The sequence below is a fragment of the Plectropomus leopardus genome, chromosome 11, assembly GCF_008729295.1.
Source record: "Plectropomus leopardus isolate mb chromosome 11, YSFRI_Pleo_2.0, whole genome shotgun sequence".
Lineage (NCBI taxonomy): Eukaryota > Metazoa > Chordata > Actinopteri > Perciformes > Serranidae > Plectropomus > Plectropomus leopardus.
The window spans coordinates 28,934,002-28,946,986 of NC_056473.1; the positions used below are offsets into that span (position 1 = coordinate 28,934,002).

Below are 12,985 nucleotides of genomic sequence, written 5' to 3' on the forward strand. Positions count from 1 at the left end.
GATTTTACAGTAAAACTTCAGTGTGCACTGCACACTGCATCAGTCTCAGGAAAAGTCTGAGAATTTTCTATCCTTTTCTATCTAAATAACACCTGTGGATCACTGGCGCACATCCCAGGGTGCATTGCATGAGAGGAATTGTCCATCCTGGGAAGGTTGCCGATCTAACAAACGTAGACAAACAATACATTTACACTGACACCTCGTTTAGGAGGTGCGTTCAGACTGAGCGTAAAACAAACTGCCTTGCACTGCTTGCAGAATTTGATCGCTGAGTGTTTAATTGTTAAATATGCCCAACGTTACCGGATAAGGTTTGTGATATTCTGTATTTTTGTTAGTGTATACAAATTACTTAAAAAGACCATTACCAGCCGTGTGTTAGTCCATCTCTCAGTACTGACTTAACACTGAGGTAAAGGTAAAGGTATATACAGATGTAGGGATATCCCGATCATTTTTTTTGTCCCTGATCCCTGATATGAAGTAATTTAATATTGAGCATCTGCCAATACTGAGTCCTGATCCGATACTTCTGTTTTTTTAGATAATACAGCTGCACAGTGCTCACCTTACGTGAGCTTCTTTAAAATTAAAATCAATCCAATCTATAGCTTCTGCTTGATAATATGAATAAATGGATATTTCTGCAATACATTTGCCATTTTTAATTTATTATTATTTATCGATTTTATGAAATAAAGTATGAAATGACAAACCCTCCCTTCCATCTTTTTGGCCTGTCTCAGGAGAGTGTCTGTCCCAGACAGCCTATGTCCGAGTTACCTGAATGAACTGTTTTCCTTTAAGTGTTTTTTTTTGTTGTTGTTGATGTTGTTGTCGTCATCCTCACGTTTTTGGGGGTTACTTTTGGGGTAAAAAAAAAAAAAATAGGAAAAGTTATTGTGTTGACTAAAACATTCATTCTGTTGCTTTACATTTTTTTGCCAGATTTTTGGACAAAGCGGGTCACCAAAAAACACTGCCCTGTTTAAAACATTTGTCAGAAAAGTCATCAAAATGGAATCGGATGAAATAAGTTAGAATGAAGAAAGTAAGAATTTGAGGTACTTTTACTTTACTTCAGTAAGTTGAGTGTTGTATTTTTTACTTCATTCATCTGACAGCTTTAGTTACTTTACAAATACAAATTAAGTTTTTTGCATAAGAACATAAGAAGAGTTTATAAAATATTATGTTATACATTCAGTATAACAAAGGGTACATACATGTACAACTGAAACAATTAGCTCATTAATCAATAGCAGAAAATGAATTGCCAACTATTTGGATAAACATTTAAGTGTTTTTTGCTTTTTTTTAAAAGTGATTTTGAGTTTTTGCTGGTATTTTCAATTTTGTTTATAATTTTGAGTTTTTTATTTTCTTTTTGTAATATTTTTAGGTTTGGTGTAGTTTTTACTTTAAAATATTTTTAAATCTGGGGTATGTTGTTTTTTTTTAGGTTTGGGGTGTTTTTCTTTCTTTCTTTTTTTTTAAATGTGACTTTTGGATATTTTTTCTTCTTTTTTATTTTTGTGTTTTTAATAATTATGAGGTTTTTTTTATGCGTGTGTGTTTTTAAGATTTGTCTGCACTGGGTACTTTTACTTGTTATACTCTATTTTCCAGATATTAAAGTGCTATTTTCACTGCCGAGCTTTTACTTGAAACAGAATATTTTCACAGGGTGGTATTATTACTTTTAATCGAGTAAAGAATGAGATTGCTTTTTTCACCACCGATTGCATTTTCAAATACTCAACACTGTGTATTGATTTGATTTTCAACTAATTGATGACTTTTTGAAGCTATTTTATTTTGACATATTTGGCCGGATGTGTCGTCGTTTATGCTAATTGCGTTGACGCGGTGCAATAAAGCGGCGCAGCAGCGGAGATGAAGGTAAACTTTCCCCACATGGCCGGTGGGAAGCGCACAACCACCCCGGATTGTCTTGCGAGTGAGTCCTGTGCAACAAAAGAAAGTAACTCAAAACCCGAAGAAAAAAGGAATAAACCATCGCAGTGAAACAACGGAGAGAAACGAGAAATAATTTAATATACCACATTTTACACAAACTTTTCAACAGGTAACTAAAGTTTATAATATTCTCCCACGGCTGAAAAAGAAAGCTGGGAGACACAAAATGCGGAGCGGCTGAAAGACGCGTTATCTAACGTTAAAACGAAGCTAGTTTTAAGGTTTTTCACCACATTGACGCGAAGAAAAGTAGCTGAAAGAGACACAAAGTGCTTCAGGCACAGTTAAATGGAGCCCCAGTTGTTGTGCTGTGAGGGGGACAGGCCTGCCATCCGGAGGGCCTACCGGGACTCCAACCTGTTGACTGACCGGGTCCTGCACGCTCTGCTGCGGGCAGAAGACAAGTACCTGCCCGCTGCCAACTACTTCAAATGCGTCCAGAGAGAGATAGCTCCGTACATGAGGAGGATAGTGGCTACCTGGATGTTAGAGGTGAGTTAAAACCAAATACACAAAATTGGGATTTTAAAGTTTCTCTTCTTGTCTATTAAGTTATATGTTTGGTACATGTGCAGTATATAGAGCCGCTGGTGAATTCGGCATTTAAGCTATAATAACGTGATATGTTAAAAGCTAAAAGCTTATCAAATCACAACTTTAGTAGATTCAGACTGCTCAACAGCACCACTGCTGTTGTGGAAAGGGAAAGAAAGGGGGAAAAAATGTGTATGCATTTTTTTAAAGGTGAACCAAACTTACGCCGAATTGAAGTTGTAGTCTTAAAGACTCAGCAGCAAAAAAAAAAGTTGACATTGATGCATTATTTATGATATAGAAACAACATTTGGGTATTTTAACTGGTGTTTTTTAATGGAGTTTGGAATTCTGCATTACTGGAATTGCTATAAAATGCATAATACAGGTTCACATAGATATGACAGTGGTCCATTATGTGTATTTTGTAAGAACATATAACCTGTTTAGATGTTAAACATGACGATGTCGTGTGTCTAAGGTGATTTTTTTAAGTTTCTGGAGTTTAAAAGTACGCCTGGCTTCATCAAACGCTTATTGACGCCTTTTTTAACGACAAACTTATTTCCATTCGCTCACATGCCAGTTAATTTAAGCCATGTGATAAGAATATTAAAAGATACAGTGAAATCTTGACGTAATGTGGGATTGAACGACTTCAAAAATATTTTAAAACATTTTTGGAAAATGTAGCGAGATGCCATACAGAGGACCACGCGATGCCTTTGTGTTGGGGGCTCGTGAGGAACTCGAGAGTTCTCAGTTTAAACGGTTAACCTCTATGAAGGCTCCATGTTTTTTACATTAAACTACAACTGACATTTCTTCATCTCAATAAGCTTCAGTTACAGGGACACATATGAGCATGCATTTTTTCTTTTTTTATTGCACTCTTGTGTTAGTCGTCTATTTGCATAAAGCTGCTCAGCCCAGATGTTTGTGAGGTAATGAAAAAAACGAAAGCACCATGAGGTAACACTGTTTCTTGTGCTTTCTTGACTGACTACTTTTTTATTTGCCCTCCCACTATTAAAACATGCATTTCGTGTCACTTTTAGGTCAGGCTGCAAGAAATGCATCCGGATTTAAAAAAATGTAAATGCATCACTGGAATTAACCCCCTAAGCAAAATGGCTTGATTCCTTTCAAAAACATGGTAAGAAGGCAATGAGTAAAAAAAAAAAAAAAAAAGAAAAAAAAAAAAAGACAGAAAAAAATAGTGTAAAATTTTAAAACTAGAAAAGTACCTGAAATTAGTAAAATTTATAAACATAAAAAAAAATAAAAACAAACAAACACAAAAGAAAAAACAAAAAAAAGAAAATATAAAAGCAGGGCATTACCTAAAAATATAACAGTAAATAAATGAAAAAGGGAAATTATCTGGAAAATTGCTTTTATTCTATATTCTGTATATTTGTATTGATAAGTGCTATATAAATAAAATTTATTGTTATTAACATGATTTCAGATATGTTATATGATAATAATTATATTATATATTATATGATGAAGATAATTACATAGTTTTTCCCTTGCTTTTTTCCTTTCTTTTTTCCCTTTTTTAGAAAAATAATTTGCTACATCTACTGATTTTTCTCAATTTATGGAACATATCTTATCAACTTGCTCATTGCCTTTTTCCCCCAATTTTTTTGAAGGAAATCAAACCTGTTCGCTCTGGGTCGAAGGTTTAAATACTTCCCCTTCTGAAAGCAGCACAAGAGAAGTGCTCCAGATTTCAAAGGGTTAATGGTGTTATCTTTGAGTTTGTTGTGTGACTTTTGTTTGGCTAAATGTTTTGAGGGTGATCACATGAACCAAGAAAAGCAACAAATCCCATATGATTGAGGCTGCAACAGCAATAGTTGATTTTATTTGGTAATTGGCTTACATTGTTAATTATCAAAATTGTCTTTTGATTTTTTTGTCAACCAATTAAATTCTTCTGTTTGTGCAATTAATGCATTTGTATGTACACTGCTTAATATTCTTATGGTCATATATTTAATAACTAACTTCTTGCTCATTTTTAGGCCATTTTCCGATAAGTTGATCATTGCCTTCTTCCCATGTATTTGAAAGAAATCAAGCCAGTTTGCTCAGGTTTCAAAGGGTTAATGGCAGTCTGGTCTGTGTGTGTGCAGGTGTGTGAGGAGCAGAAATGTGAGGAAGAGGTGTTCCCTCTGGCTATGAACTACATGGACCGCTTCCTGTCTGTGGAGCCCACCAGGAAGAGCCACCTGCAGCTGCTGGGAGCTGCCTGTATGTTCCTGGCGTCCAAACTGAAGGAAACGATCCCGCTGACTGCTGAGAAACTCTGCATCTACACAGACAACTCCATCACGCCTTCACAGCTGCTGGTAGGTCACCACCGCAATGACGCCCCGTCTTTATACTGCCATGCATTTTTACACAGAAACAACGGCGGCATCATCCCGCTCCGCCGTGTGATTATTCACCGCATCACGGCATCCAGCAGTCAAAAAAGGCATGATGTAAAACACGAGCGTCTGCCTGCAGTGTGACATATAATATCAGCTTCTTCTGAATATTAAAAGTCACTAACAGTCTTTTACTGTCTCTGTTTTATGGCGGCTGATCTCGTCCTCTGCTCGGAGGATAAGGAAGCTCCTGAATCTCGTTTTTCCCAGTTTGCGGACTTTTAAAACCGCCGTTCTTCTTATTTAAATCAGTCGCTGTCCTAACAGCTGCTTGTTAAACATCCCACGCTGGGGCGCACACATAAACACGTCGTCAAAACGTCGCACCTGTGCCACCCACGGTCACGTCTTTCTGGCTTTAAGTTTTACACAGACCTTGTTTTCGGCGCCTCCTGTCCTAGCTCAGAGGTGAGACAACTCAGTCCCGCTTTCTGCGATCAGACGTGATGTACAGAACGATGAGGCGGCGTAACGGCGTGATATTCCCACTTTGAACATGCAGTGAAAATGCGGGTTTTGTCTTAGTGGGGATACTGTAATCCAAGGTCATGAGCATGAAACGGTCTGAGTACGTCTAGTATTCAGCTTGCATGTCTGTCTGAACACTTAAGTTCAGTTTGGGGGATCTCAGCAGCTTACAGACAGATTGGTATGGATTTTATTGTCCCCAGTGGATCACATATGATCTTGTATCCCCCCAAAAACACTTTAGGTCATAACGAAGTACCTTGAAAAAATGGCTGCATTATCAGAGTTCACTGTGGACATTTGTGGTCCCCAGAGGAGGATTTCTTTGTTTGTATGAGCCCCAGACCTTTCCTGCAGTGCCTCCTTAAAGCCCAAAATCCCCACAAGAAGACAAAAAAAACCCTCCTCCACCGTCTTTGTTAATCCCTACATCTGTCTGTCAGGATCCCACTTGAACCTGTCCTTCTGTCCCTCTCTGTCCACACAGCAAATGGAGCTGCTGGTTTTGAACAAGCTGAAGTGGGACCTGGCTTCAGTAACCCCTCTGGACTTCATCGACCACTTTCTGTCTCAGCTGCCTGTCCGGAGAGAGAACCGGCCCATCCTCAGAAAGCACGCTCAGACGTTTGTGGCTCTGTGTGCCACAGGTACGACCGAAAACACCTTACATACACGACTGTCTTTGATAGAAGACAGTTCTCATTAGTTACGTTTACGCAGACAGTCCCTATATTTACATGCACAGATAAGTCAAGCTATGCTGCGTGTATGCCTATATATTTTATATTTACATATATATCTATATATATATTCACAGCAGGACATTGTCTTCCATGCCCGTATTGTGAGACTGTACTTTATATATCAGATGAGGGGGTGGCTGGGGTGTGACTTTTTTATTTAAAATAAACACAAAGTGCTACCATTTAAAGTTAAATGTCCCTCTCCTAAGCCAAAATTAAAAACATAAGCCCCCCCTCAGTGCTTAATTAAAAAAAAAATGCCTGAGCTGTTTTGCCACACCCCTCATAAATAACAAACGGTCCCGATCCATAACCACTGTGGGGACAAGGAGCACACACACAAAGCTGTGGTGACTTACGTCCAACTGAGGTGTTAACATGACTCAGCAACTTGACTTTCAGTTAATTATCTATGTGTCTGACTTGGAGAAATCGATTTGGTACGATCTGAGTCAGACTAACATGTCAACTTGTATTTCCAAAGTCCAGTTTAAGTCGGACTAACAAAATAATTTGACTTTTTCTAACATCACTGAGTGTCTCTTCAGCTGAGGCTCTTGGTGTGGCCGTCCTGATTTACAGTCTGACAGATACATGCAGCAGCAGTTTTAATTAAAACAATAAATAAGGTGAATAAATGTGGAATACTCTTATATATGCTGTGGGTTGATATGATAAAGTTCGTTTTTAATCATAGTTGAGGATTGCAGTGCAGACACGGCCATTTATCAGGGACAGAGTATCTGTGTCTTGCAGCTGGGGAGGCAGAGTGGTCCACCACAACAGGGAAAATACAGCAATATAACATCCTGTGCCTTGTTCACATTATACACTTATTAACAGTTTTTGGAACTTTCTGGAAAAAAATGCTTAAAGAAAATTGGTGTCGGCTTTTCACTTGCAAATCTGCATTTGAGCTGCTCAAAGACACAAGCCAAGAGGCTCACTTATGCAGATATATCTGAAATATATTTCAAGCTGAATATCTGGCTCTAAAAGCAATGAGAGCTCGGCACGGGTTGAGGGGAAACTGGGGGGAGGGGCTGCCTGCAGCAATACTTTTTTTCCCGTTCTTTAAAAATGGATCTGGAGCCTGAAGTTTGTCACTCTCTGTTTAAAATGTGCCATATTAACCTGAAAGTCTCATTCTGATGCTCCACAGATGTTAAATTTATTGCCAGCCCTCCGTCGATGGTCGCAGCGGGCAGCATGGTGGCAGCTGTGGAGGGTCTTCAGATGAGAATGGCGGGCAATGCCACGATGTCGCAGAAACTGACGGAGCAGCTGGCGCAGACCATCAGAAGTGACCCGGTGGGTACATCTCTCCATGAACACACAGCCACAAACACCAGCAGCAATATGGTGATACTCAAATCCATTTAAATTACTGTAAATAGCATGTCACAGTATGATATAAATCTCTGCATCAAGTCAAGTCTATTTGATTTATTTTGCCCAGTACGGCTTTACAGCGTGCGACATCCATCTGTCCTTAGACCCTCACATCGACTAAGGAAAAAATTCCCAAAAAAAACTGTAATGGGGGAAAAAATGGTAGAAACCTCAGGAAGAGCGACGGACAAATGTGCAATAGATGCCTTAAATAACAATTAAATTACAGTAAATTAATTTAATTACAGCATGTACCTTATTGCTGAGTAGCTAGATTAATTTTTTAAGCATGTATGTGAATTAGAATTAAATATTTTCATTGACTGTTAGCCACATTTACGGCGCCTGTTCAAGGCGGGAATATCATGCCGTCCTGCCGCCTCGCCATCCTGTATGTAACGTCCGATCGCAGAAAAGGCGGACAGAGTGGTCTCGCCTCTGAGCCAGGACAGGAGGTCGTAACAGTGCCGAAATGACATCTGTGTTAAACATAAAGGAGGGAGGACGTGACCATAGGTGGCACGGGTGTGACGTTTTGCCGCCGTGTTTTTGTGTGCGCCTCAGTGTTGGAGCTGTTGACACTCGGTGAACCTCAGATTTTCAACCTAACCTGGACTCTCACTCTGCAGGACTGTCTCAGGGCGTGTCAGGAACAAATCGAGTCGCTGCTGGAAACCAGTCTCAGACAGGCACAACAGCCACAGTACTCCGTTACCATGGAAACTAAGAACCTCAGTGAGGGGCAGGACCTCTCGACTACACCCACAGATGTGCGGGACGTAAACATCTGAGTGTCGCCGGTCGTGCTGCCGGGCGAGAAAAGAGGAGCAGGTCCAACTGGTAAAGCGGACGGTCATCTTTGACAAATACAAAAACACACGCGGCTGTGTTTGACATGTTGTATTTTGGAGTCCGGGATGAACTGTGGCGACGACTGGAGGGCGATGTGGAAACCATCACATCCGGTTCATCGACAACCTCAAGACTGTAATTCAGCTGAAGAAACGGCTGAAGACTGATGTCTGATGTCTGTTGGCCTTTTCTTAAGACTTTGAAGTCCTTTCTGTCTCCTCCCAAACTGACACTGTGTCGCCGAAAAGACTGAAACCAGCTGATGCATTCAGGCGTCCCCGGGCCTGTATTTATCAAAAGTTTAAGAATGACTCTAAGAAAAGTAATTTGGGATACACATGAGACAGATTTCTCACGCGACCCACTCCTCCTGACGGTGACGCTTTTGGAGCAAATTTTTTTTCAAGTGACTAAATAGAAACAAAATCCTCCTTTCACATTACATGTCGAACATATTCATTCTCTCATTTTAAACACCAGAAGGTGTGAGCCAGTTTAAGAGACCTTTCTTAAATTTAAGAGCATTTTTAAGTCGTAATATTTAACCCTTTGAAACCTGAGCACACTGGCTTGATTTCTTTCAAAAACACGGAAGAAGGCAATGAGCAACGAAAGAACTGACCCAAAATTTATCAAGAAATTACTAAAAGGTATAAAATATTACCTGAAAATAATCCAGAAAGGTGTTTTAAAAATATGATAAATTTGAAACATAATTTTAAATATATAATTAGATTTATAAATATAGTTTTCCCCCTTCGTATTCCCTTTAAATTTCGCCTAGCTTTTTTTAAGAATAATTTTCTGAATCTGCAGATTTCTTGCAATGTGTGAAACATTTCTTGCCAAGTTGCTCGTTGCCTTTTTTCCCATGTTTTTGAAAGAAATTACACCAATTTGCTTTAAAGTTTTAAATACTCCTGAAAGAAAAGGGATGTTGATCTGGGTTTTAAAGGGATAAAATGGCTTAAATTTTTAAGTATGAAATTTAGGAGTAAAGGTGAAGGACGTTTTCATTTATCACTTTTGGCAGTTTGATAAACACGTTTCAGTGATTGACAGTTGCCCTCTCACGGAAAACACTGGTTAAAAAAAATATATTGAGATATAGTTTACAGTATGAGCTGTTAAGTTTTGCTTCATGACGTGATGAAGACGGAAAAAAATTAAGTATGAACGTAATATGAACTGTAACTGTGAGGTTTAAGTTCCTGAATTGTCACCTGAAAAGGATACAATGATGTTTGTCAGATAAAATATACAATATTAAATGGAAACCATCACAGGATGTGATTACTGAACACAAACTGTTGTCATGTGATACAGTGTAATGTGCATCGTTTACCACTAGAGGGAAGTCAGTCCTTTGGGATGCCATAGCAACCAAACTATTCTCAGTTTTGGGTTGTCAGCAGATCAACATGTATCCAACTGCAGCATTTAAGATTCACGTTTTCAGACATGAATTTCACCTTTGCAACACTTTACATTGCATTTTTCTGTATGCATTGGATGCAAAACGGGCACAGTAACCGTTACGGTTAAAGAAGACTGTAACAATATAAGAAACGTATTGCTTTCCACCTCAAGATAAGGTTAAAAAATGTAATAATTCCCGGTGTAATCTGGGTATTCTCCCTGGTTATTTGATTATCATTATACTGTTTGTCAGATGGGAATGTTGGTTTTTTTATCCAAACTCTGCAAGTCTTTCTGTTGTCAAAGAAAAGGGATTAAGCTGTACTCATTTACTGAAGTTAGACATCCAGTGTACTGCTCGATTTGCTTCTATATTTATTATTTCATATCACTTGACTTTATAGCTAAAAGTTGAGTTGTTCGGAAAGAGAAAATCGTCTCTGCATTCAGCTGCTCTGTTAACGTTACCACACGGTGGTCGTTGTAGGTTCTATTATTTTGCTGCTTGAACAGAGAAGCTACATCAAATTGATAAACCTGCATAGTGATGTGATGAACTTCTTTTTTTAAGGGTTTTCTGCCCTCATGACATAAGCTTGTATCCGGTGAAGCACGGTGTTGGTGCTTTTGTTGTCTGTCACGGGACAGAGTGTAAAGATGAATTAAAGGAAAACTGATGTTGACATCATTTCACATTATTTCTAAACTCTGTGTTTCTGTTTGCTGTGCGAGCACGTCCACGCGGTCAAAGTTAAAACACTGACCTGCAAACCCTCTGGAGCCAACTGGAGAACACGTCGAAATATGACGTGAATGTGTCAGGTGTTGGGACTTCAGTAGATGTGAGTGGGAGATGGAGCCGATATTCATCGTACAGAAACGTTGTGTGATTATACCTCAAAACAGTGATACTTTATTTACGCCCCACAGGCCAAATCCGTCCCCCAATAGGGTGCTGGGGAAAGTTCTTATACTTTTAGCATGTATGTAAGGTGACAGTGCATAAAACAGCATCAGAATAGGGCTTGTTTATCCAAAAATGATCCCCAAATCCCACTGACAGAGGTCTAGAGTCCCCTGTGTCCTAAAATACTGGAAATATCCTAAAAGCTGAGAAATGTCTTCAAGTCTTAGAAATGTTTTAAAATCCTAGAAATGATGTAAAATCTGAGAAATGTCCTAAAATCCCCCAAAAATCCGGTCTGTTGAGCTGCAAGTGGCCAATGAACTTAAATGACTTAACACCCCTGCTGTGAACAGTGTGTGAGGGCAATGCAAACTGGTGGAATAATAATAATAATAATGATAATAATAATAATAGTTTGTTTGTAATGTACTTTACATTTGAAACAAATCTCAAAGTGCTACATGATAAACTGATTAGCATAAAAACTGATATAAAAAACAACCAAAATAACATAAAAAAAACTAAACAATTAAAATAAAAGCATATTAAAAGTCATAAATAGGAGCATAAAAGCAAGAAGAGCAACCAGTGAGAAGTCTGTTGAAGATATAATTTGCTGAACATGATTTTAAAATTTGGTCACTGGGCACATGGTCACTTTAAGGTACCTGCGGCCTTTATTAAACTGTGCATAAGAAATATTACAGAGGTTAGTTTTAGGTTTGCTGTGTAGGATTTAATAAAATTACAGTGTGTGATTATGATAACCACACCAATCAAGGCCTCAGATTTTGACACAAGCTTACTATACATGTAACCTAATACAAATTAATTAGTTAATTTCACAATATTTTTTCACAATCACAGGTTTTAATTTTGGATAATCCAGACCTCACCGTCACAGTGCTTGTGCGCCTTCATACTGTTATAACAGTCATCCACCACTTGAGGGCAGAACAGGACAAAATTAGAAATTAATAAAATTAATTAAATTAAAATAAAATAAGCAAAAGCATAGTAAAAAACTGGAAGAAATTGATTTGAATGTTTGCATACATGCATGAACGTGTGTGTATGTCGTATCTGGATGTTTCTTGTGATCTGAGTGGACTCTTACAGAAGATATACTGCACTGTTTTTCTTTTTCTGCTTAGTTTTCTCAACTTTAAGAACAATTGCTGCCCAAGTCTAAAATCTTAAACTGGAATTTAGTTGACACAACGCGCACACAGCTTAAAATGTTTAGCTGACATTACATTTTTCTATTCAAGCATTTACGTCGGCTCAACAAATTTATTACTCCGAGGTCAAGTTCCCCCAATACTTTCCACAAGGTGAAATAAAAAGTTATCTCAACTCATGACTGAAATTGGGTCAATTAGGTATATAATATAACACTATATAAAACGTACTGTTCGTATTGTTAGTAAGTTGTGGTTACCAGTTTGAGTTTCATTAGTCCAGGTTTTGAGATATGTGCTGTTACAATTCAGGCTCTCCAAAAGTACACAATGGCCACACGTTTCTTAGATTTAAGGCATTTTTCAGGATTTTAGGTTGTTTCTAGCATTTCAGGATGTTTCTTACAGTTAGGACATTTATAGGATTTTGGATGGTTCTAGGATTTTTAGGACATTTCTGGGATTTTAAGACATTTATAAGATTTTAGGACATTTATAGGATGTTAGGATGTTTCTAAGATGTTAGGAAATCAAGGGCTTAGCTAAGACTTCTGTCAGGGGTTTGTGGGGAATCCTGATAAACAAGTTATATTTTGATGCTGTTTTTTGCACTCTGGCACCTTATGGATACTAAAAATATGTGAATCACTTATTATTATTAATATTATTATTATTTTTATTATTAAATGCAAAATGGTTGTCAGGAGGATCTGGTTTGCAGGCCATAATTTAAATGCCACCCTCTGTCTCTTTCTCTGTCTTTCTCTCTCTGTGTCTGTCTGTCTCTCTCTCTGTGTGTCTCTCTCTCTGAGATACAGAGAGCATGTTCAACACAAGTGCAGTTTTCTTCAGATTTCAGAGGACAGCTGTCAGGGAGTAATAAAAGGTTCATGCACTCTGCAGCTGGTGCAGTAAGAAGGATGTGTGGGGTGGTGTTGGTATGGAGGGGGCATTTTAAAGTGCAAGGATGCATTTGAAATGTTTTCCCAGTGTATTTTTTACATTTCTCCTCCCAGGCTTTCCTGCTTTTGCTGTTCAGTGTTATGTGCTGCATTTATCCGT

The 12,985-nt window shown here is 38.3% G+C and overlaps 1 protein-coding gene across 1 annotated transcript; it reads left to right on the forward strand.

The window, feature by feature from the left end:
- The first annotated feature begins 1,581 nt into the window (after nucleotides 1–1,581).
- ccnd1 (cyclin D1) lies at nucleotides 1,582–8,974 on the forward strand. The gene is made up of 5 exons (XM_042496186.1): nucleotides 1,582–2,475; nucleotides 4,665–4,880; nucleotides 5,917–6,076; nucleotides 7,335–7,483; nucleotides 8,194–8,974. Exons 1-5 carry the CDS (start codon nucleotides 2,272–2,274, stop codon nucleotides 8,353–8,355), a joined length of 891 nt encoding a protein of 296 aa, XP_042352120.1. The 5' UTR covers nucleotides 1,582–2,271; the 3' UTR covers nucleotides 8,356–8,974.
- Nucleotides 8,975–12,985: the final 4,011 nt, after the last annotated feature.

What these genes read in the sequence shown, in the direction of transcription:
- ccnd1 (XM_042496186.1), top strand. Translation starts at nt 2,272, where the DNA reads ATGGAGCCCCAGTTGTTGTGCTGTGAGGGGGACAGGCCTGCCATCCGG. An exon ending in TGTGGCTCTGTGTGCCACAG is followed by an intron (nt 6,077 to 7,334) that starts GTACGACCGAAA and finishes GATGCTCCACAG; the next exon opens with ATGTTAAATTTATTGCCAGC. An exon ending in AGACCATCAGAAGTGACCCG is followed by an intron (nt 7,484 to 8,193) that starts GTGGGTACATCT and finishes CTCACTCTGCAG; the next exon opens with GACTGTCTCAGGGCGTGTCA.